The sequence below is a fragment of the Phalaenopsis equestris genome, unplaced genomic scaffold (assembly GCF_001263595.1).
Source record: "Phalaenopsis equestris unplaced genomic scaffold, ASM126359v1 Scaffold000878, whole genome shotgun sequence".
Taxonomy (NCBI): Eukaryota; Viridiplantae; Streptophyta; class Magnoliopsida; order Asparagales; family Orchidaceae; genus Phalaenopsis; species Phalaenopsis equestris.
This window is the reverse complement of record NW_018165318.1, coordinates 175,558-198,258: the sequence shown is the minus strand read 5'-3', so window position 1 is coordinate 198,258 and position 22,701 is coordinate 175,558. Positions and strand designations below refer to the sequence as shown.

The 22,701-nt window shown below is 34.4% G+C and overlaps 1 protein-coding gene and 1 pseudogene across 2 annotated transcripts in view; one reads left to right on the top strand and one right to left on the bottom strand.

The window, feature by feature from the left end:
* Positions 1–16,142, bottom strand: part of LOC110032074 (external alternative NAD(P)H-ubiquinone oxidoreductase B3, mitochondrial-like) — a 65,499-nt gene extending 49,357 nt beyond the window's left edge. Inside the window, exons 1-2 of one of the 2 annotated variants that reach the window (XM_020735586.1) lie at positions 15,955–16,142; positions 7,624–7,888 (exon numbers count right to left, since the gene is read on the bottom strand). In XM_020735586.1, coding sequence (XP_020591245.1) covers positions 7,624–7,888; positions 15,955–16,046 — 357 coding nt within the window. In that variant the 5' untranslated portion in view covers positions 16,047–16,142. The remainder of the gene's footprint in view (positions 1–7,623; positions 7,889–15,954) is intronic. The other variant, XM_020735588.1, reaches the window with a different exon arrangement.
* A 75-nt stretch (positions 16,143–16,217) lies between these two features.
* Positions 16,218–17,001, top strand: LOC110032077 (annotated as a pseudogene).
* The last annotated feature ends 5,700 nt before the right edge of the window (positions 17,002–22,701 follow it).

Genomic DNA, 22,701 nt, shown 5'->3' with positions numbered 1-22,701 from the left:
AGCTCAAAGATGAACTCTTCTATTTAAATTTTCATCTAAACCTTTACAAAGAAAAAGCAGATCCAATCGATCATGTTGCTCATTTAAATTCTACCATACCTTTGTTGAATGACAATGATGCACTGAAGTACAAATTATTCATTACTATTATCAAGGAAAAGCAAATCCAACTGAAAGACAAGAGGCTCCCTCACCTTCTAGCAAAGAATTATTACTTTTTTTCGTCGCGTTCATGTGGCAATGAGTCACTAAATTTGCCAGTTCCCATAAAGACCAAAAAATATCTCAAGCTTTGTAATGAGATAGAAACAAGGAAAGCCTCTCTAAGAAATTTCATTGTGATATTTCAACGAGATATATAAGAAAGAAAAACTTTGGAGGCAACTAAATCTCAAGCCACACTTACTCCGAGACCAAAAAAGAGAAATTTCAAATATGCGCTCAGATTACAACAGCTTAAGACCAGCCAAGCTACTTGAACTGTCGATAGTCATATTAATGTCGAAGTGTATGAGAACGAGTCAATTGCTTCAACTTCCAATTACTCAAAGGATTTCAATTCAGTAGGGGATTTTAAACAAATTCTAAAAAATCATTGTAACCCATAAATTTCACAAGTCAAACTGCTCTTGCTTGAAATATTGCATTTTACATTAATAAAAGAAAAAGTTACACAAATATGCAGATATAAAATGGGACGTGCTATCTAGAAGAATAGAAGAAAAAACACTATGCTCATTTATATTTTCCAAAAAAAAATAGCTATCTCCCAAGGTTAGCTTGCCACAAAAAAGTGTGTCGCCCAGGCGTACATGAGAGAAAATAAATTGTCTGAATTCTGTCAAAAAAGCTAATTTATGACCAATCTGAGGTTAGGCGACCCAAAATTTCCTCTTCATGGAGGATTGGAGGCCAATGACGTTGTTATTGTCCCCTTCAATGATGACACCCTTGCATTCATACATCCACTGTTGAAAAACTACTTGATGGAAAGAATGGCTTGAAAGTCAACCCACGAGCTATCCCAATGCTCAAATTTTCAAATAAAATACCTTCTTTATCATGAAAAATGGAAGCAACAAATCATTTTTTCTATTACAAATTGACTCTCAGAATCTTCAATAATAACTTTAATTTCATTCTAATGATTATTTTCTTTTAAGCAAGTGACACAATATATGTTCTTCATTTAAAAAACTTATAAGGGTTGTTTACATACATTGCACCCGAAACATTGCCATTTATAAACCTAGCACTCTCATTCATCCATTTTTCAAATTCTCACTCAAATAACAAAATTCAAGATAAAACTCCGATCCTTATTTTTTATTTTTATCAAATTCTCAATAGTTTGATTGTGGCACGTATAAATACATTGATTTAGTAGTTCAAAAATGTCTCATGGCTACTAGATTTTGTAAATAACACTGTTTATGGTGCTATGTACGTGACTATCCCAAATTATAAATACGGTTGGATCTCAATTCATATTTCTTACTCGGTATTGGAAAAATAAATTAATAAAAACTTAAAAAATTAAATATTCAAAATAGATAAAATAGTTATGTCAGCAGGCGATTTTGCCACATTAGCATAAAATCGTCTTTGACATGTCATCAGGTAAAATCATCTACACGGGTGGTAATTTTGTAAAAAAAAATTGCTGGGAATAATTATATATTATTATTATTATTGTATTTATAAAAATTATTTTAACAAAAAATCCCCATGTCGGAGATTGATATTAAAATAAAAAGTTATGATTAAATATGAGAAATCAAAAGCTACTCCTAAAATAACATTAACATTATTTTAATCTCTGTATGAAATCATAAGCTACTCCTAATTATTTATATATGTTGAATTTTATTTATTATTATAATATTTTTTATTTATCAAATTAAATGCCAATTTTAATATCAATTTGTTTGACATAAAATATTAAATACTATCATTTGCTATATTTTGATATTCTTAATTATAGTTATCTATAATCATATATCTTAAATTTTGTTAATATTTCTTGTGATTTTAAAGTGATAATTGTCCTAAGATATACCCATTCAATATTCTTAATCAGAGTTACTTTAAATTCAACAACAGCAACAACAAAATGCATTTATCCCACTAAGAGCCTATTTCGGGCAGTTGCAGGTTATTAAAAAGCTGTTGTGCAATAACTGTGGTAGGGAACTGCTGCACAGGAGCCCTTGCGGATAAGCTAGTTGTCAGTTTGTTTTTTACAATTCTGAAACAACTACAGCACCACCACACAACCACTACAAATATCACCACCAACATAGCATATCAATTCTCCAATAAAGAGGGCAAACCACTAACAAAACCAAACAACGAGTAGAGCAGCAAGGTTCTTCCAATTGAACCAACAAAATGAAGGGATGATTATATACAGGGCACCCAAAACATTGTTATTACAAATCAAGCACCCCTTTCATCCATCTTTTAAATTCTCAGTCAAATATCAAAGGCCAAGAAGAAACCGCGACCCATGTTTTTCATTTTTATCAAATTCACGACTGATGATCGTTACATGTGTAAATGCATCGAATTCATAGTTCAAAAAATCACCCATGAGAATTGATTTGTAAATAACAATGTTTCTTGTGCTCTGTATGCAATTATCCCAAAAATGAAATAGAGGGGGGAGCTCAACTGAGGAAAGCCACCCTAATTATCCAACAAAAGAAATGAAATCGATGTATGGAATTGATTTGTAAATAACACACAACTATATGTAATTATCCAAAAATAAATAAATAAATAAAACTTTTCAGGGCAGAGGCCAAGAAATCGCAAGGTCGCTCGGGCTACAACGGAAAAATCAGAAACCACAAAAAAACAAACCATGAATCGCAATGAGCAAGCCACAAATAACAAATCAGACGATGCAAAGTTAAGGTCAACTGAGGTATTATCACGCGAACGAAACGTAAGTTGTGGTGGTTAAACCTGCGGCCTGTTGTATAATCAAATAAGTCGAAAAGCCACCGCAACTTTCTTTCCAAATGACAGCCTTTATTTATTACCACCGCACCGCAACTAAAAAGATGCCTGCGGCCTAAATGGGATAGTTACTTTACATTCATTTGTATTAAATTTTGCAAATATTTAATCATGTAATTTGGAAGGGTTATTTTTAATAGTTTTTTATTTTTTTAATCATCAATGGCATCATACATTAGTAAAATTTATAATTTTTTACTATGGTAATTTCACTATTTTGTTTCGCTTTAGTAAAATATTTGATTGCATGTTACAGTATTTCTAATGCATACAAATTCAATTACTGCACAATTTTGTTACTTGATAAGTATTTTATTATATGTTCCACATTTTTATTTCTTAATTATATCTTTTTTTAATCATGTGACAATTGATGTTCTTTTATACATAACCTAAATATATTTTATTTTAATTCATATTTTTTATTCACTATTAAATAAATAAAAAAATCATACATAGGGATTGACTTAATAATGTTATTATTTTGCCAAATCTATTTATAATTTTAATATAAGACGATGCATGTAAAAATTTTAAATATATCTTATCAAGAAGTTGATATAGATTTTTCTTTAATATTTCATACTATTGACAGTAATAAATTTTGATATATAGGACATGATAAAAAATACTATCAACTAAAATTTACTAAATATTCAATCTAATTTTATGAAGTTGCAAGAAAACTTGTAATTATAAACACAAATATTTAATTAAATCTATCATGTATAGATAGACAAAGAAAAAGAGGATAAAAAAAACAATATTGGCATAAAGAACCAGACTATGCAAATATCTTATAAGAAACTAGATTAATTATAAATATTAACTATTTTTTATCTACAAATTTTCTTAAAGATAAGCAATTTTTATTCTATAAGATAAAAAGTATACAAAAGTTAAACATTTCGTGATAGCGTGCATTTCAATTCTACTTTCCATTACTTTTTCATATGTATAATTAATTAATCACAAAAAATTATAATTATTTATGTTTGTAATCTATTGTTTTGTATGTTTGCCTATGTCAAAAAAAATTTCTTAAACATCTAATATCTAGTTAATAATTTATTTAAATCTTATTTCTATAATTTTGATTAAAATGATCAAGTTTTTACACCTAACCCGAGCTTCACCTTTAATAGTTGCCTATTATCTTTTTAAATAAAATGGTCTGTGATAAAATATGATGTCAATATTTTTTTCAATCAGACTATTTCTAAGAGTTTTTAAAATCTTTAATGATTCTTGCTCCCCTTTTTTAAAGTTTTAAATAGATTAAAAAATAATAAGTTGTAAATTATTATTTTTTTATTATTTTTTTATATATTATATAAGTTTAATAATTCGACTTGAATTTTTACTTGCTGGAAAACAATATGGATTCTCAAAAATGCATAATACAAAATTCACTCCTTATTAATTCTAAAACATTAATTATATCAAAAAATCCTCTTAAGCCCTAATACTGTTTTAGGGCTCCTAGAAGGTGTTTAGGAAGGTGTAGCGGAGAGATGGTTGTAGAATGGCAAGGGAATAAGAATATGCGAGTTTGGCAGTGTTTGGATGGGGATACACATCTTTCGGTTGTTGTACCAGCTGTAAACAGCAAGAAGAACCATGAAACAAAGATGTATGGATGAGGAGGATCACCACTTATTTCTGCACAAGCTACAAATATACCACTTGCAAAAGGAAAAGGTTGCAACACTCCTTTAAGTAGAAACAAGATATTACAATCTCCAAAATACTCAAAACATAACAAAAGTCCCTCCAATGAAAAATAACAACAAATAGATGGTTTCCTAATAGAAAATACCCAAACTAGAAATAACGAAATAGGAAACAAAATGGAAAAGGAAATATAATTATGGCAAAATTCAATAACCATGCGAAAGAATCACATCCTGCGATCGTGGGATTTTCTGATTCCTCAATATTGCAAAATCCAGCAAATACGGATACCACAGTTCCAATCCTGTCGAATTGCTACAGCTCCCGCATCATTCTCTTCTACTAGGAGAATCTTCACCTTCTTCACTAAAAGCATCATGAAGCACCGCCATAACAAAGTCATTATCTTGTTGTGTTTGAGATAGTTCCACAAGAAAATCTATATTATCATTCATTTCATGCAACTCTAAAACACATTCAGCCTTCCATAACCTGGCATGATAGAATAAATAATCATCCTTCTTTGGCACAATCAAAACTGAAGCTCTGGTAACACTCTCACGAACCAAGCATCTAACCATCAAGGGGGCAAAATAATTTTGCAATTTCTCATACTCAGATAGTCGCATCCCATAGAAAAGTTGATTGAGCATAAAACACTCTGGAATGAAATCTATGATATGTTGAATCTCTCTTGGTGGTAGCTAGCAAAAAGTAAACTATCAATCAGGACATTTAGTAACTTCCTCAACTGGGTTTATCCCCTTTTGGTATCGAATCCTTAAAATCACTATCTTTTAGGACAACAAAAGTTAATCCTACTAGAATCTCTCTCATGGGCTCAACTTGCAACATTAGCATTTCTCCCTCGCCGACTGCAAGTTGATCCTCTTCTTTGAAGCCTTCATTTTCTCCTATGTAACAGCTTATTTTTCTCAACTATTACTTGTTCGATGAAAAAGATCACCCTTTTATTTGGACAATCAGATACAATGTGTCCAAAGTTCTGACACTTAAGGCACTTCCTTGCTTGGTATTTGGAAGGCTAGTTGTCTCTACATTTTCTCTACTTTGAACTAGATTTGCTTCAAGTGGGATCGGCTTGGATGTTCCACTAAGTGTACTCTTATTATGTAATCCCAGAGTAAAACTTTATTTGTAATGTGTGGCGGTCACTTGGTGATGTTGTTTTTCACCTTCAAAATTAGATTATGTACACCAAATAGAGACTAATACAACTGCATTTGTACTACATTACTAATAGATGACATCAATCCTCCAAGATATATTGCAACTATATGCTCCTTTGGTTCCACCAATTTGCATTTCAGCATGAGTTGATCAAATTTAGATGTTTACCCCTCTTCAGAAGAATCACTCTGTCACAAGTGATGGAGTTTTATAAATATATCCTATCAATGATGTGGGGGAAAATATTAGTGTTGCATCTCCCTTTCCATCATGGACCAGGTGGCGATCTTGCTCTTCCCTTCCCACTATCAAATATGTTTCAAGTTCTTCCACCACAAAGAAGCATCATTCCTAAGCTTGATGGCTGCCAATTTAACTCTTCTTTACTAGGGAACTTCTTTGTACTCAAAAAATTTAATTTACTGTTTGAGTTCACTCGATAAACTCGTCTGGATCCATGTGACCGTCAAAATCCAATAAATTCACATTTACACCAAAGGTCCTGGATTCTCCTCTATTCCATGCCAAATTGTTGGGGGATTGGTTCATTATAACTAAAAAAATTCCAATTAGAGGGATTTACTTCTTTCTCTCAATTTAGCTAGTCATTGTTATGGCCATGGGTGCCTCACCGTACCATCTCCTCTCAAAGGCAGCAAATCATCATTGCAGTTGAAGGATTTCCTGTTACATATCCTCCATGGTGAGCTCCTCATCACCTCATTGTCGATTTCTTCTTGGCAGAATGATGTCTTATTCTTTCAATAAAAATTTTGACGAGAAAAAAATATATGATTTAGGGCTAGTGCTATGGCTATGTCGATAATGCACAGAGAATTTTTTTGCAGGAGTGTTAGTTAGGCTATATGGATTCTTCGTTTAAGTGTAGGAATGACAAATCTATAAAAATTTAAGATTTATTAGGTTTTAATACCAGATGATATCATTCTAAGACTCCTATAAGGTGTTTAGAAAAAAGGGATTTAGCGGGGAGGAAGTTGTGACATGGCAATAGAATGAGGAGTTTGACGGATTTTGGATAAAGATTGGTATCGTTCGGCGCCCATCCCAGCTAAAAACAACAAGAAAAACCGCGAAACGACGATGTATGAACAATGAGGAGTCACCACATGTTCCTGCACAAGCTACAAACACGCCATTTGCAAAAGAAAAATGATACAACACTTCTTTAGGTACAAACCAGATATTACAATCTCCAAAATATTCAAAATCAAACATAAGTTTCTCCAACAGAAAAAAACAACACATGAAAGTTCCTAATAGAAAATATCCTTATTAAAAAATGAATAAAGAAAAAAATAAAAAAGCAAAAAAAGTATGGCTCAATTTGAAAACCAGGCTGAAGAATCACATCCCGCGATTGCGAGATTTTATGATACCATGATAATGTGGAATCCCACAATCATGGGTACCGTAGTTCCGGTCCTCAAGAATTGCTACAGCTCACGTGTCAAGCCCACTTTAGTAACAACCAACAACCCCATGACAAAAAGATGCATTACTTTCATTTTTTATTACAATACAGCATAGACAAGAAAATATTGACACAGATTTGGGCGGTGTTGGGTGTAAGTAATGTGTACTTGACAGTTAACGCTCATAGCAAAAGCACTTAGGTAGCATTCAGCCTAATAATGCTAAAGGTCTCCACAAGTTAAATTAAACAGAACGAGTATAAGCTGCATAATCAAAAGCCAAAGAAAAAAAAAAAACCTTTCTCGTGATGTTGCGGATCGGCTCAACAATGCTTCGTGCTTCCACAGTTCCACAAGTAACACTTGGGAGTAAAGGGGTAAATGCAAAATAGTTTCGAGGTGATATAACCTGTACATCATAAAGGGAGCTGTCCAGGTTTCTTATGAAGCTAGTGCCAGCCCAACCAGTGCCAAGTATTAACACCTTCTTCTTTGTAGATTCCTGAGATGAAGCCAAATCCCGATCTAATTTTGCATCGGCATAAGCAACAAGACCTCCACTGCTGTAAGCCATACGCTCTCCAAATTAGTATATAAAAACAGTTGAAATAACACAAAAGGAAAAGCATTTCTCTAGTCTGAAGTTTCGAATGCAAGATCTCTTTTAGATTTTCTTTAAGAAAATAAAGTTTTTAGGCATAAATAAATTATTAGCAAATTGAAAAATGATGTCAGGTCCTTAACATCACTCCATTAACCTAGTCAGGAGGAAAAATAATTTATAATAGCCTAAATATAAAAGCGTATGTGATATAAAGGTGAAGCTAAAAGAAAAGCAAATAAATAAAGCAGCAATAAAATTCATATTAACAAAGCAAGTTATGTGGATACTAATTTACCTTGATCGTTCAGATAATACAAGTTCGTAGTTCAAAGGGCCTAGTGCAATTCTTTTAAGTACGATGCATACAAATAGGAATGGAAAACCAAACATTTTCAATGCAGCTCTTAATTATATTCAAGCTCCTACCATTCATTCTGAATAAAGATAAAACCTGAAAAGGAAAATCCCAACTAAGGTTGTCTAAAGTTTTAAATGAATCCATCTTAAAAATTATATTATGACCATTAGTTTTTCTATTTATGTCATGAAACAACTCATAGCAAAGAGCACATTATCAATAAAGTTTTTATCCTTAATAATGGATATGTGGGCTTTATATGCCTCATATTAGCCGTAATTGACCAAATATGTCTTCTGTTTATTTTCTTTAAGAAATAAATGCAAAAATTTGAATCAAACCAAAATGCCTTTCCTATGTCTATGGGGCGCAATAGTAGCGGTTCAAAGAAGCAGCTGTGAAGCTACTACAGAAGAAGTTAAAAAAGCTGTCGTGACTAATACAAATTTATTTTACTTTCAAAAAATTAAACCATAACTTTTTGGCAGCCACCACACTTTAAAAGATTAAGTTGAAAAAGGCAACTTTTTACCACAAAAATTTCTAGAAAACAGCAAGAAAAGAGTTATCCAAACAGAACTGCAATGGCGGCCTGAAAAGAAAAGTAACCAGAAAGCTGTCCCAAACAGACCCTATATCCCCATCTTCTGTTAAGTAAGACATTATGCCCTTCAACACTTTAGCTTTCACCAATTTCATTGTCCGTTTGTTTAAGATTTCTTCAATCAGCAAATTAAGACAGCCCAGATAAAAAAAATCAGGATAACAAGTGACTTTAGCAAACATGGGCAAGGTTTTTTTTATTTATATCATGTATCATATAACTGAAATGAGCTGAATCATTTTGATGGTGCTTTAACATAGAGCGAGATGGAGAATCGATGAGAAACCTTAATCGAACATGTGGCCAAACTTGTTCTAACATATGTTTGAACATGATTCCAATATGGTTCAAACATGTCTTCAAACCTTATTGAAGCCAATTCTAGCAATTGATCAAAGTATGTTCAAAATATGTCCGAACCATGATCATAACTCGAATATGATCTGAACCTAGTTCTAATATATGACCCTTCAATAGTAAAGTTATATCCTAATCATTGTTTTTTAAAGAAAAATCAAGCATCAACATTCATGTACTACATTAAAAGAATGGTAAGAAGAAGCAACTTAATTGAATATTTAATGAGAAATGGAATAAATGATGGTAGAAAAAAGTATTCTTTTTAAAGATCTTATAGTTCTTACTTACAAAGTTGTCTATACAGATAATGAGTTGTCTTTAAGCTCTAGCATTGTTCGCTGAAAAACCAATTCAACTTAATAACAATCAGTATTTCATATAGTTTAAACAAAATTATAAAGAGTACACAATCCTATCCATTGATAACTTTGTTGGAGTTTCAAAGCACACTAAAAATATGTACTCCAATGGACGCAACAATGCAATGAATACATAAATTATTTTGGCAAAAAAAATTATAGAATTATTAGAGAAGCACTTGAAGAATGCTCTAAGTTTGATTATTCATCGCAATTGTCAATTTGAACTATATATCTTTAATGGTAACCTTAATAGTGATAGTGATTTGTGTGTGGATATATACATGTAGATATTTGATGTGATGGATCCATGTTCGAACATGCATTAGCTATAGCTCAAGGCCAAGGTGTCAATTATTAAAAGTTTTATACACAAAAAGTATGGTTGGGTGGATATATTGGAAATCTTATCCGATTGAAAATAAAAATCCTTAAAAAGCTCCAAGCTAAATAAAAAGTAATATCGTAGTACCCCCAATTGCAATGCCAAAACATGATCATCCCAATAAGAACAAAAAGGCCTTCAAAGGTGAAGGACGTGGTGCAACATAAATACAGCTTATGCGGAGTGAGAGCAATAACTGATTTATTTGTAGGACCAAATAATATCTATTTTTCTTGCCATTGTTACACCATTATAATCATTTTGATATAATTGAATACCATTAGGACTCATAAATAATCTAGGGAGCTGGAAATTTTCGTCCATAATTGTTTTGCCACAAGTTCAATTCAAATTAACATATGCTTTCTATTATTTTTTTGGCTACGTGCCCTTGTCATAAAAATCATGGTGTGCAAAAGATCAAACTGACAAAGTGAGAATTGCCCTTTGCTATCAAAATGATAAGCAATCACACAAATAAACAAACAACAACAACAACAAACGTTTAACTCACTAAGTAAGGTGGGCTAAATGAATCATTTTTCTCCATTGTTCTGTTGAATGTCATATTTTCATTTAATTCTAATAAGATCATTTTTATACAATATGTTATATTATTTCTAGGTCTACCTCTGCCTTTCTTAATATAAGTCGAATCTAAAACATCTACTCTCATAATCGGATCATCAGACGTTTAATGAGCAAACCATTTAAGACGACTCTCTCTAATTTTGTCCGCCAATGGAGCAGCACCAACCCTATTACCGATATATTCATTTCGCAATTTGTCTCTAAGTGTATAGCCACTCATCCACCTAAAGCCACTCATTGTATAGCCACTCATCCACCTAAGCATTCTCATATCGGCAACACTTAACTTAGTTTTATGCTGCTCTTTTAAAGGTCAACATTCAGCGCCTAGAGCATTGCAGGACTCACCACCATCTTATAAATTTTCTTTTCAGTCTACGCGGTACTTTTTATCACACAATAGGCCCAAAGCACTCCTCCACTTCAACCAACCAACTTGAATTCTACTAATAACACCCCATCTATATCACCATCAATTTCAACAATAGACCTGAGATGTCCAAAGCATTCACACCTTTTAATAATTTGATCACCCATAGTTACAACTCTGTCACTAGAGCTACTAGAACTAAAATTACATTCCATGTATTTAGTTTTAGTCATACTCAAATGAAGGCCTTTAGACTCCAATGTAGACCTCCATAATTCACACAAATAAACAAGCAATCAAGCAAAATAACAAGCAGGCATGAAGAAAATGAAAAATTAAATAATTGGAAAGCCTTGACCAATTGAAACAACATCTAATAGAAAAATAGAGATACATTACTTTCCTATAATCAAAGAAAATATCAAACAAACTTCAAGAAAATAGCAATTCTTAGTATCTTTAACAATTTCAATGTGGGGAGATGTAAGACGCTTCTGAAAATAGTAATAATGCACTTCATATGGGGAAGCAAATGCAATGAAAATCTTGACGCAACAATGGCTGCAGCGCAAGCTTTGATCCAATGACTTATACCGCAACCAAAAAATGAGGCTTGTCATGAATGATAGTTAATTGCAGAATTAGGCAGCAATTCAACTCTAAAATACCCCAAATGAACTAAATGAAGGCCTATTTATAAAAAATTTAAGAAAGATACTATGATCATCTATTTGACTTATCTCAAACATAATCCATGCACTTATCAATATTGAACAATGCCCTATTTATAAAAAATTTAAGAAAGGTACTATGATCATCTATTTGACTTATCTCGAACATAATCCATGCACTTATCAATATTGAACAATGCATAAAAATTAATTACCAACCATGAACAACATAAATTACACAATCCCATGCTCACAATATGATCAAGTGAATTGACACTTAAGATGACCCAATCAACCCATCCAGACCAGAGTAACCCTAGAAGCAAGCAATGCTCTGATGACAAACTCCGTCAGCAATGTCTCCTAACAACACTAAAGAAATAAAGCTATGCATCATAAAACTATCATTGCATTGCTACTGTCAAATCAAATTTCAAACAATACGGTCAACTAGGATAATTTTAAGAAAATTTAACATCTTACAATTGGAGTTGATGGAACAAACGAACGTCATGATACTTTTACATGAAAATGAACCCTTATGAGGTAAATAATCTATAGTAAATAGCTCACAAAATTAATTTCTTTAGAGGGTGCGGCAACTCCAGAAAATTAAAACTCTCTACACAATTTACATGAAACTAGCATGTCCCAGATCAATCAAACATTCTCAGCACATTGCTCACAACAAAGCAAACTCTAGGTGGATGATCTGACAACATCTCTAGCACCATCTGTGGCTGATCTAACAACTCTAGGTGGAGAAAATTCTATAAAGTTCATAATGATTTCTGATATTTAAAAACTCTCTAAATAATGTGCACAATAGCAAGCAAGCTCCGACAATAATGAGAAGCAATCGCATGATTGATCTAATGGTCCTCAAAAATTATGCCCAATCCCCTATTGCTTGCAAGAAATAGTAAAAAATGATACAAGCCAATTCGGTCAATTTAAGGTCAAGGTTTAGGGTTTAGGTTCTAGGGTTTAGGGTTTAGCTAAGATATTGAACTTACTGACTAAGAGAAAAATAAATCAGTTGAAACCTAAAAATAAACCTTAATAGGATGTTGCCAACTATTACTCAAGGCTGAAGCCTTAAATAAATAATTTTTTGTGAGATTTGAGATTCTAGTCTCTTCATTTAAAGAGACAAACAGTCCCACAGGAGCGACAGTACCACCCGCCCTATGATTGAGCGATAAGAATAATAATAAAAGATCACAACCAATCATTAGAATTTGTGCAAGGAAAATTAGTGCAAAACAAATCCATGTAATTTTCAATTACTTGAAAATCTTCTGATGCATCAAATTATGCCTAGTGATACATAACATGAAGAGAGATTAATCCATAATTTAAAGTGAGAGTGCTCCTAAACAAATTGAAGTGTAGTTTAATGAAAATGTTTTCAGCAAAACAAGATGTATGTTCAACAGTTTTACATTCCAACAAGCAAAAATAAAACACTTTTCTGGAAATAACTTCTACTACAACTTAAATTAATTTTGATGTTTTGTGTATAATTACATACTAATATTGCAGGTGATTAAAGGTTGATGAGGTCATTCTATCCCTGGTTCAAGCAGAAGTCAATCAAGCTGCTGCAGAGCTTGGTAAAATAAGTACTGCAGCCATATCTATGTGGTGAGAAGAAAATGGCATTTTACTTGCCACTTTGGCCCTGTAGCTTTCAAGAACCGTTTCTCGAGCAATAACAATCCGTTCACCAAAAACACAGCTCAACATGTTTACATGCTTTTCAGTTCTGTTTAACAGATTTCATTTACTTTGGTTTATTGCTTCCAAGAAGAGATAAGTCTTCGAACTGGTACAATTTATTTGAATGTATATGCAGGAAACATGATAAATTTTGGTTTTAATAAACTCATAATAGCGCTCATCTCCAAGACTTCATACCATGCCAAAACATTTCAGTTGGCTTTGGTAATCCTATACAATCAAAAGGAAACCTCAGGAAAACAAAACAACAACTGGAATCAAGTTATAGCCCATTTCTCGTTGTGTAGGAGCTGGAGAAGGCAAACCAAGGTCATTCTGCAGGACAAATTTTGTGATTTTCCAAAACCATAACAATGAACACAAGTAATACAATTTATCAGTCAATGCAATGCAAAACAATAATAATAATAATAATAATAATATTATTACTATTATTATTATTATTATTATTATTATTAAATAAAAACATATTCTCTTAAGAACAGTAAAGAAGGAATTATAATCAAAACACAGCTAAAAATGAGAAACTAAATGTTTTTTTAATAATGTTTAAAGTCCAAAGAAGTGTGAAAATATTTAGATGTCTGAGACGTTTTTGGCTTACTAAACTCTTTAATATTATTTTAAAAACTAAAAAAAATGTCACATGGGTGAAGAAAGAATCTATGGGTTTCTATTTTTAGGAATAAAGATGATGCACAAGAGTGTTCACATTGTAGATGAATTACGTTAATATGTCATATAATAAAATTATGGGAGAGCATAATTGAACATAGGCTACAATGTGATACAAAAATTTCTTTAATTTAGCTTGGATTCATGTCACGCAAGTCTATGGAAGTTATCCATCTATTTGAGATGTTTGACGGAGAAGTGCAGAGAGATAAAAGAGGATCTACACATGATCTTTTCTTGATTTAAAAAAAAAAAAAAAAACTTATGAAAAGGTTCCAAGAAAAAAAATTTGGAGAATTCTAGAAAAGAAATGTATTGATATTGTTTATATTCAAATCATTAAAGATTTGTATACTAAAATTGTCCCTTGCATTCGAGCATAGTGAGGATTGACAAAGTACTTTCCTATTTCAATTGGATTACATCAAAGATAGGCTTTAAGCCCATATCTTTTTGCTTATTATGGATGTTCTTACAAGACATGAGCAAAAAGATGTACCTTAAAATACGCTTTTCGCCGATGCTAACCTTCTTGTGGATAAGACTAGAGAGAGTTCACGAAAAACTTAATTGATGAAGGTCAACTTTAGAGTCTAAAAGCTTTCGTTTAAGTAAATTTAAAATTGAATATACATAATATAATTGCAGTAGTTGTAGATCTAGTGGCAGAATTGTAATAATTGGTGATCAAGTCATTAAAAAGAGTGAACGTTTTAGATATCTCAAGTCTATTTTTTAAAGTGATGGTGACGGAGAAGTATCGCGTAGACTTAAACGAAAATTTTATAAAATGGTGGTGAAACCTGCAATGATTTATGGTGCAGAATGTTGGCCAGTAAAAGAGAGGCATAAAATTAAGTTAGGTGTTGCTGAGATGAGAATGCTCAAGTGGATGAGTGGCTTTAGGCATAGAGACAAAATGTGAAAAAAAAAATATCTGTGAAAGGGTAGGAGTAGCTCCAATGACAAGTATGATTTGAGAGAGTTTCCTTAAATGATTTAGTCACATTAAACATCAGTCATTTGATGACCCTGTTAGGAGAGAAGACATTTTAGATTTGACTTGTGTTAAGAATGGTGGAGGTGGACCTAAAAAGACTTTGAGACCTAAAAAGACTTAAAAAGACTTTGACATGTTGTATAAAAAATGATCTTAATTTATTAGAATTAAATGAAAATATGACACTAAATAGGACACGATGAAGAAAAAGGATTCATATGGCCGATCCCACATTCCCACATAGGGGGATAAGAGCTTGTTGTCGTTGTTATTGTTGTTGTTGTAATGATTAAAATCATGCCCCAGCGATCTAGTTTTACTCAACAACACTCGCCAATGAATTAGCCCTATTTTATGAATAAAAGAGCATTGTTTCAAATTTTGATCTATAACAAATATGATTACCCTTCTTTAACAAAACTGTTTCGATTTTATCCTATGGGATCTCGGTTTAGCCGTTACTTTCATAAGTGAACCTGACGACGTATTCGGGGATTGAAACCAATACTGACTGATCAAACCATTTCCCCTCAATATAGCGTTCGGACCGAAGGATTCACTCAATTACAAGTCAAAAGGTATTTCGACAACAATATGAGCATGCAATCGCGTGACAAAGACATTGGGAGATATACGGACAGTCAATCAGTAGGCACATAATTTCTGAATCAATGTCTATATATATATAGATTAAGCACGTGACAATTTCTCCATTCGCATACCCATGAGACGATAGAAAGTCAATATCAGTGATCAACAGAGATCTCGGGTGCAAGTTATAAGAAAAAACCCCAGAATCCATCAAGTAACTCCAACCATAAATAAGAAGCCCAATAAGCTCAAATCAACACCTTCGGCTGGAAAAAGGAGAAGGGGAGTGCGAAGCGAGAGAGAGAGTGAATCGCAGACCTGGCGCCTGCGATAATGACGACAAGCTTGGAGAGAGCAGATGGATCTCGGAAGGCCCGGAAGGCGACATCGAAGAAGGAGGCGAACCGCATCGGCGCGACGACGAGCGAGATCTGAGACTGAGGAGAGTGGATGACTGAAGTGGAGAAAGAGAAAATCAACCAAAGCTGTAGAAATCGAGAGCGCCTGAAGTTTTCTGGTCTTTCAAAATGTTTTTTTTCCCGGAGTGTGTTCGCATGACACGTGGCACTCTATGATACAAAATGGGTGTATACGAGTCTAATCGAGTCTAAACCATATTTAGTTCAATTTAGGGCCCGTTTGGGCAGCTTACAAGTGCGGCGGCGTTTTGAAAGCACTGTCGTTTTGAAAGCACTGTCTTAGTGTTTGTTTCGCACGTTTGAGGGGCGTTTTTCCAAATTGTGTTTTCTAAGCAGACCACAGTTATACCCCCGATCCGCGTTCGACCTCTACCTGTTTACTCCATTGCCCTCGATACTTCGCCCTACCTTTCTCCTCTGCCGGAAGTCGAAAGCCACCCCTCTCATCTCCTCTCTCCTATCATCCCTTCCCTCCTCTCTCCTCTGTCGAAAGCCGCCGCTGAGGCAAGTGGGTCGCCGAGATCCGCCTCCTAAGAACCGCACCAGGCTCTGGCTTGGCACCTTCAACACCGCCGAGGAAGCCGCCATGGCTTACGACAAAGCTGCCTTCCACCTCCGCGGTGAATTCGCTCGCCTAAACTTCCCCCATCTCCATCACATCGGCGCCGGCGCAGGGCTTCACTCCTCCATCGACGCAAAGCTGGAGGCCATTTGCGAGAGCCTCGTGAGCACACAGAACCAGCAGAGTGCATCATCGTTTGCCGCAGTTGAAGTGAAGAGTGGCTCGGAGGCATCCTCAGAGGGGGAGATATCGTCGGAGGGATCATCCCCTATTTCTGAAATGGAGAATTTCGACTTTACAGAAATACCTTGAGATGAATCTGAGAAGTTTGTGCCGAGGAAATACCCCTCTTGGGAGATTGATTGGGAGTTTATATTGTCTTAACGGTTTTTTTTATTATTAATATTATTTATTTTTGTGGGGAAATTATGAATTTGTACCTCTGTAAATTGGAATTTTTGACATTTGCAGGGGATTAAAGGTATGATGGTGGTGTTTTAATAAGTAGATCTCTCCCTAGTTTACCATTTATTTTTCTTGGTATTATCAGGGATGGAGTGTGTTGTTAGTAATATGTATCTTTAGAATTGTAATTATTGATGATTTAGTGATGTGTATTTGCTTGATTATTGTTGGGCTTGCTTTTTAATTTTGGAAAATGCATTGGTTTACCTGAATCAGTTTTTCAGTGATATCTATATCAATAGTAATAAAGATTAGGAGTGTACCTTTACAAAGAAAAATGTAAAGGACTTATGTAAATGTTATACTAGATATCATATTATTTTAAACATATCGCGGAAGTACTTCCAATGACATTCTAGAGTTGTTATTTGTCAGCTTCAATTTATCGCCCTTGAGAAAGAAAGACCATTAGCATTGTTCTACAAAGAATCTGAAAATTTTAATTCAATTTTAATTCAATTAGTCCCCATCATACTACCGTTGCAAACATCTCCACTGTGTGTGGCTGAAATGTTTTTTTTTTCACATAAAGTTGCAAATAACTGTTCTCAAACCGTAGTAACCAAACAGTTAAACAACTTATTCAGTTCAGGGACAAACTAGTCATTTATCCACAAACAACTGCAAACCAGTTGTTTTTCAAACGCACAAACCAAACAGCCAGCCAGCTTATCTGGATCAGCAGCTCCTCAGCAAATTATCAGGATAAACTGTTTATCAGCATAAGCTGGATAAGCTACAGCTGCCCCCAAACAGACCCTTAATTTAAGAGCCAGAATCATTTAACAATAAACAGAAAAAATAATTATAATACCAAAATTTATTAAAAATTTATTATGATAAATAATGAAAAACAAAGGATTTGAATACATGGCATCCAAAACATTGTATAATAAAAATTTCACATTTAAATTTATATGTTTACATTTAAACCACCTAAAATATTTGTATACATCAGAACTACTGACCAACTTTTTGTAAATCGACAAATACAAGAATTTGATGACGCTACTAGAAGATTTAATTTCCAGCAACGGCGTCCAAAGACTTGATCGTGACTTTATAGATGTGTCTAATTTGATTAAGATATATAAATATAATATTCAATAATGTTATAGTCGAATTTGTCAACACAAGTATACGTATCGCTCAAGTAATATAGGGCTCTAATGGAGTCCTAGATATCGATCTCACAGGGAGTAGTTAAATCTACAAACTAAGATTTTATAAAAAGTAATACTTCAATTACAACAACGAAGTTCAATTTGCTTATCTGTCACTAATAGACAATTGAAATTATTATGTAATTGTATCTATAAAATAACTAAATATGCTAATGAAGGTACGATTGTGATATATAAGAAAGCATTTTTCTCTTTGTCAAGAAATTATAGTGAAATAGACAAAATGAAATAGTTTAATTTATATTGTACCAAATAGGAGCATACGTATTCTTTACCCTTTGGTCCAGGCATAAAGAATATTGACTAATTCTATGCTTGGTTACTGATTCTGCAGCTAGACAGGGAGGATACCGGCTCTCACTTCGGAGCTCCCACGTTCCCCTCACCTGAGGGCTAACATCTACACATCAGCACCCAAACGATAGGACCGAATTGGGGATTTTAGTCTGTCACTCTAAAATCTTCAATTCTATGCCCGATAATATTATTTCCCCCTTGAATCTTGGATGTAATCTTCACTTTAGTTGTAAAACTTAACATATTTTAACAAATTAATTGGTCAGATTGAAATTAAATTAAGATCGAAGTGAAAAGATCATCACAATTTCTTAAACATTTTCATGGCTTCACCAATTCAAATCATTATTTCACAAATCTCGAGACAAGGACAAAGACAGATAAAATTACTCGAATCTCATGGGGAAAGTGCAACAAAACTCGGAATTCATATATAAATTCAAAGTCATACAAGCTATAACAAATAAATAAACTTATCTCTAATTTCTCCCCAAGTACTCCTCAAAGTCCCTATGAATCTCTTCCTTTCTTTACAGCACACAGAACTCCTCTTCGAAATAGCAAGGAAGAAGAAATCTCTCACTTTCCCTTGACTCTTACATTCTCTCGAAGAATTCCTCACAATCTCTTCACTCTAATGGAACATTTCTAACCTCCAGGCCCCCTCTAGCATTCTCTAGCGCTCTCTCCAGCTTTCTCCAGCGTTCTCTAGCGTTCTCTACCTTCGGCCAAAATGTTCTTTTAAAGTTGTGGATGAGCTTTCCCAAGAGTTGCCTAAGCATCCCTTCAAAATTTGGTCTTATCCAAAGCTTGAGTAGGCATAACAGTCGATCTCATCGTCGGCGGCCTCAAGGGCGCCGTTGCGGGGTTCTGAAGAATTTTGTCTTGTAGTCTCGGGTCTTGTAGTCTCGGGAAAAACTCGTCGTCGACGGGGTCGAGGGCATCGTCGGTGGCCTAGTTCAAATCTTCACATTTTGGTTTTTTTCGCTCCAAAATTGCTCCTTTTTGTTTCTTTCATCGCTCCAAATTCGCTCTTTTTTGCATCTTTTTGCTCTAATGACCCTAATTCATCATTCATGCAACAAAACATCAAAAATACAATTCTTTATAGTGCAATAACATCAAAAATAATATAAAATAGATATGAAAATCTCAACATATTTTCATTTGGTCAACTACCCGCACAAACCTCAAAGAGAACGAATAGTCGAGAATACAAAGCTTCCCTACGAGGTAACCGATCGACCAACAATTCAGCTTCAAGCATGAGAAGTTGTCTCTAAACTCGGGATAGATCAAAGCATAGAAGATAGTTTCACACTCGATGACGACAAGATTCACCAAAGGTGTGTCACAAATCATCCTGACAGCGAGTCTCGTCAGATACCTCGCATTTGTAACAAGTTCTGCCTTAAACCTTGTGAGTGAGGAGATTCATCCAAAGCGACGAACTAACCTGACTGACGAGACACAGGTCTTGTGAGATTTGTGTTAAATAGTAAGTGGGTCATGGCTCACCCGACGAAATAAATCGACCCATCGGTCGACCAACCGACCGAGGCAACAGGTCTGGTAGAGCCTATCGACCAAACTTCTCGACAAAACGGACGACCGTATTCAAAACAACTGATTACACCCTCTCGGCATAGGCAGAATTTAGATAACCAACTGATATGATCATTCGTCGGCCAACAACACTCATTTAAACTCATAAGTCATTGTAAATCATTATTCTTCGTCAATGACAGTCATTAATTCAAATTATAAGCATTAAATTTTTTAAGGACAGTTACCATAATGGTCCCACCTTCATTAGTTGTACTGATTAGACCCCTTTAAATAGGCAGTCTCAAGAGGAATAAAGGGGCCCTCTCTGACTTCCTCTTGAGAAAATTACTGTGTGCACTACATATCTCTTTCTCTCTTTCTCTCTTTCTCTTTCTCTTTCTCTTGTGGCTTGAGATGACAGATCAGTGATATCCCAACCCAATTATCTCTACCTTCAAGAGATTACTCCTCTCATCCTTAACTACCCATGTTAAGCCATGTCTCTTCTCTTACCATCTTTGGTATCATCTCGACTGATTACTGATGAGTTGTTGCCCATTTGAGATATGACAATTTGTCATCTACCCTTATGACTTGAATGTGTTTTGACGTATTGGGATTCTCTGACGTGATAATTTGGTTATCTTGCAGTCTCTGTATGCAGATGAGTATGTTACACATGTGGGGATCGTAAGAGACTCACTCTTTACCCCGTGGCTTAGCGTGAGCTTTGAAAGCAACGGAGTATTCTTATGTGAAATAATCATCCTTTGTTAGTCATGTGCTAGTCGTCACTATTAATATAAACAAATCTCCTTTGAATCACGAGTATTATTGATCAATCCCCAAGATGTAATTAACCAAGTGGCAAACGTCCCCTTGGGAGCACTCTTGACCCCAAAATGGGCAAACAAACTTGAATTTTTGGTTATGAGTAGTCTATGTAGGTATTATTTTGTGGATATTGGTTCAAGGTGTCTCCGTCTAATCTTGTTTGGGCAGACATACTTGACATATCCTTGTGGTGGTTATTGCACGAATGCTCTCCATGTTTTCTTTCTCTTTGTTTTTCTTCTTCATTGTATGTCACTACTGCTCTTGTTCTTATTTTCTCCAGATCATTCATATGATCCAAAAGGGAGACTTAATCGGAAGAGAGACTTATATGATGATAGATGAGCTGGAGACTCATTCAAAAATAAAAAAAAAAGAGAGAAAAGAAATAGAAACAGGCTGGCCACTTCGCTGGGGATGAACCTTGTGTGTCGTTTGACGACTTCCCTAGGGATGAGGTTGTCTTCACCATAAGAGTTTTGCTTGTGTGTCTTGCGGATCCTAGAGTATTCGCAAGATTAACGACTTCCCTAGGGATGAGGCTCTCTTCTCACCACAAGAGTTTTGCTTACTTCTTTGTGAATTATAGTGTATTCACAAGATTAGCAACTTTTATGAAGAAGATTCTTTATCTCTCTCTGTATGAAGTTGTGTTTGCCTATTCTGCGGGTCCTAGCAAATCTGCAGACTTGCGGAGCAGCTGAGGGCAGTGCACTCTATGTTTAAATTTCTAGTGAAATAGCTTTCTTTCTGTTGTAGTGTCACTTTTTTGTCTTTTAGACCATGGATTTTAGATCCATGCATTAGTTGTTATGGTTAGCAACTCGATCCTACTCTGTCCCTTCAGTTCCCCTCAAAAGTTTAGTTGCTTCATTGCCACGTGCACCGATGTAATTTTACTTTTTTTTATTAATTTCTTGATATTTCTCTCTTTGTGATCATTGTCTCTTTTTGCTTGACAGACATGGCGAGAGAAAATTTAATCACGATCATCATTGCTAGGAGGAACTTGACCAAAGGAAAATATGTTGAGATTTTCATACCTATTTTACATTGATTTTGATGATATTACACTTTAAAGAAAAGCATTTTTAATGTTTTGTTGCAGGTATGATGAATTATTGTCATTGGAGCAAAAAATGCAAAAAGAAGCTAATTTGGAGCGAAAAGGACCAAAATATGAAGATTTGAACTAGGGCGTCGACGGCGAGCCCAACGGCACCGACAATGAGAATTTCCGAGAGTCCAGATCAAATATTTTAGAAGGCCCGCCGACGGCGAGTTCGGTGGTTATCCGAACAGGTGCATTGAATGTGGACGATTTTTGAAGGGATGCTTAGGCAATTTTTTGGAAAAACTCTTCTACAACTTTAAAAGAAGATTTTGGCCAAAAATTGAGGGGGAGTTCGAAGGAGTTCGAGGGAGAACAGCGTCCAAGAGCCCCATTAGTGTGTAGAGAGTCTAATTTAGGGTTAGATTGTGAGGAATTTTTCGAGTCCAAATTTACTTTCAATCTGGCCAATTGATTTGTTTAAAAATGTTGAGTTTTACAACTAAAGTGAAGATTACATCCAAGATTTAGGGAGGTCAAAGCCCTTCGAAGTTAGGTGCAAATAAATTGGGAAATAAAATTATTGGGAGTAGAATTAGAGATTTTAGAGTGACAAACTAAAATCCCTAATTCGGTCCTATCGTTTGGGTGTTGAAGTGTAGGTGTTAGCTTTCAGGCGAGGGGAACGTTGGAGCTCCAAAGTGA